The 3,173-nt window shown below is 57.6% G+C and overlaps 1 protein-coding gene across 1 annotated transcript; it reads left to right on the top strand.

The window, feature by feature from the left end:
* The first annotated feature begins 58 nt into the window (after positions 1 to 58).
* On the top strand, positions 59 to 823 carry LOC115915936 (olfactory receptor 14J1-like). The gene has a single exon (XM_030969641.1). It carries the CDS (start codon positions 59 to 61, stop codon positions 821 to 823), a length of 765 nt encoding a protein of 254 aa, XP_030825501.1.
* Positions 824 to 3,173: the final 2,350 nt, after the last annotated feature.

Genomic DNA, 3,173 nt, shown 5'->3' on the forward strand with positions numbered 1-3,173 from the left:
CCTGGGCAACGGCCTCATCATCAGCGCCGTAGCCTGCGGCCACCACCTGCACACGCCCATGTTCTTCTTCCTGCTCAACCTGGCCCTCAGCGACCTGGGCTCCATCTGCACCACTGTCCCCAAAGCCATGCACAATTCCCTCTGGGACACCAGGAACATCTCCTACACAGGATGTGCTGCTCAGCTCTTTTTCTTTCTCTTCTTCATCTCAGCAGAGCTTTCCCTCCTGACCATCATGTGCTACGACCGCTACGTGTCCATCTGCAAACCCCTGCACTACGGGACCCTCCTGGGCAGCAGAGCTTGTGCCCACATGGCAGCAGCTGCCTGGGCCAGTGCCTTTCTCTATTCACTGCTGCACACAGCCAATACATTTTCCCTGCCCCTGTGCCATGGCAATGCCCTGGGCCAGTTCTTCTGTGAAATCCCACAGATCCTCAAGCTCTCCTGCTCCAATTCCTCCCTCAGAGAACTTGGGCTAATTGCAGTTAGTGCCTGCTTACTATTTGGCTGTTTCGTGTTCATTGTTTTCTCCTATGTGCAGATCTTCAGGGCTGTGCTGAGGATCCCCTCTGAGCAGGGACGGCACAAAGCCTTTTCCACCTGCCTCCCTCACCTGGCTGTTCTATCCCTGTTCCTCAGCAGTGCCACATTTGCCTACCTGAAGCCCTCTTCCATGTCCTCCCCATCCCTGGATCTGGCCCTGTCAGTTCTGTACTCGGTGGTGCCTCCAGCCCTGAACCCCCTCATCTACAGCCTGAGGAACCAGGAGCTCATGGCTGCTGTGAGGAGACTGATGACTGGATGCTTTCAGAAACATTAAACTGCTGGCCAATTTCTGCAAATCACTTGTAATAAAAATTCATCTTTGATACCTCTTGTTGGTTTCATTTTGGAAGTTTTCCCCTTTGCTTTATTTTTTAATACAGTCCTCAAAGAAAAGCCATTCTTTATGCCAATTCTCACTTTGTTTCTCTCCACCTTCCCTGTGGCCACAGACTGTGTCCATGAGGAGCTATTTTCTTGGTGGTTGTAAATGAACTAAAGGATGTCCCAGCAGAGTTTTCTGCAGAGATGCCCTTTTGTTGCCTTCTCTGGAGCTGCAGCAGCAATGTCTGTGTGCAGAGCTGGGGCAGATCAGGGCTGGCCCAGCAGCTGTGCCCAGCAGCAGCAGCACTTGGTGTTGCCAGTGCTGCTGCCGTGGCCCTGCCCCGCTGCCCTGGTGGCCCTGGTGTTGCTGCAGGGCCTGAGTGCTCTCGGGGCCGGGCACAGCCCTGGGGGTGGCAGTGCCGGGGCTGCAGCAGGGACAGGCCATGGGCACTGCTGGGGCAGCGCTGACGCCTCAGGCCAGGCCCTGGGGGCTCCAGGCTCCTTGCCCAGGCTCTCTCAAGAACACGGCCAGGCCAATGCTCAGCACAGAAAGCCCCGTGAGCAGCCCCAGGCTGGCCGTGGGCAGGCTGGGGGCAAACAGCATGGCTGGGGCTCTGCAAGGGCCCTGGGGCAGACGGGAAGGAGCAGCAGAGCAGGGGCTGATCCATCCCCAGTGCGCTGCACAGCCCAGGGCAGCGTCCCAGAGCGTCCTGATGGAGCTGCCAACAACATCCCCCCTCTGCAGCCCTGGCCTCTCCCCCAGCTCACACAGGTGCCCCATCCTTGCAGGCACAGACACGGCAGCACTGGCTCAGCAGCCCCTGTTTGCATTGCACACAGCAGGGGGAGCACCCCCATGCTGTTGCTGTGGGGACATGAACCTGAGGAGCACAAATGCCATCAGCCCCTGGGGCCAGCAAGGGCTGGGGGGGACACCAGGGAAAACCACTCAGCTTTGTCCTGGCCTCTGCACTCAGCCAGAAAGTTTGTTCCCATCAGCTGGGAGTTTCCTGTCCCACTGCAGACGCTGTTGCTCAGAGCCAGGGCTGCCTGGCAGCCACCCCCAAACTGCCCTGAGCATTTCCTTTGCTTCACTTCTGCTTTGTTTACTATGCCCTGGTACAAATTCTTTCCTCTTGCCCACCCCTGTTCCCTCCCCTGCAAACAGCCCATCCCTGTTTGCCCTTTCCTCTCTGGCCCCACTCCCCATTGCAGTTCCTGACTTTGCACCGTGGGAACGTCCCTTGGCCTCTGGGCCACCTGGGCACACTGCTGGCTCATGTCCAGCCTGCTGTCCATCAGTCCCTGCAGGTCCCTTTCTGCCTGGCTGCTCTCCAGCCACTCTGTCCCCAGCCTGTAGTGCTGCAGGGGTTGTTGTGGCCAAAGTGCAGGACCCGGCACTTGGACTTGTTAAACCTCACCTTGTTGGATTTGGGCCCTGGATCCAGCCTGTCCAGGGCCCTGTGCAGAGCCCTCCTACCCTCCAGCAGATCAACACTCACACCCAGCTTGGTGTCACCATGGTTCCATGAGGCCCCAGAGTGTCCCAATGGTCTCCATGATTCCATGAGGCCTCCCAGTGTCACAATGTCCCTTTGGTTCCATGGGACCCCTTGGTGTCAAAGTCCTTGGATCCTTGGGCCCTGCAGTGTAACAATCCTGGGTCCCCAGGCCCTGTAGTGTCACAGTGGATCCTTGGTTCCATGAGGTCTGGCAGTGCAGCAATGCTCTCCTTGGTTCCACAGTGTCACAATGGCCTCTTGGTCCCAAGGGCCACCATGGTGTCAAACATGTTTCCTTCATTCCAGGAGTCCCTGAGGAGCAGCACTGGCCCCTTGGTTCCATGGGGCCCTGCAGTGTCACCATGGCCCCATCATGACACCAGGTCCTGCTCTGTCACAATGCTCTGCATGGTTCCACAAGGCCCTGCAGGGTCACAGTGGCCTCTTGGCTCCATGAGGCCTCAGAGTGCCACAATGAATTCCTTGGTGCTGCAGTGTCACAATGGAGCCCTGGTGACACAAGATCCTGCAGTGTCACCAGGGACCCTTGGTTCCATGGGGCACCACAGTGTCACAATTGTTCCCTCAGTTCCCAGAGTCCTTGCAATGGAGCAATGGCCCCTTGATTCCATTGTCCCCAGGCTCTCACAGCTGCTCCATGGCTGGTTCCAGAGAATCACAGAATGAGCAAGGTTGGGCATTGAATTCCAGCACACACCTCAGCTCTCTGATGATCCCAGCACCATGCTGGGCCCTGTTCCAGACTGGAGCAGAGCAGATGTTGATGGGACAGGAGCCCTG

The sequence above is a fragment of the Camarhynchus parvulus genome, unplaced genomic scaffold (assembly GCF_901933205.1).
Source record: "Camarhynchus parvulus unplaced genomic scaffold, STF_HiC, whole genome shotgun sequence".
Classification (NCBI taxonomy): Eukaryota; Metazoa; Chordata; class Aves; order Passeriformes; family Thraupidae; genus Camarhynchus; species Camarhynchus parvulus.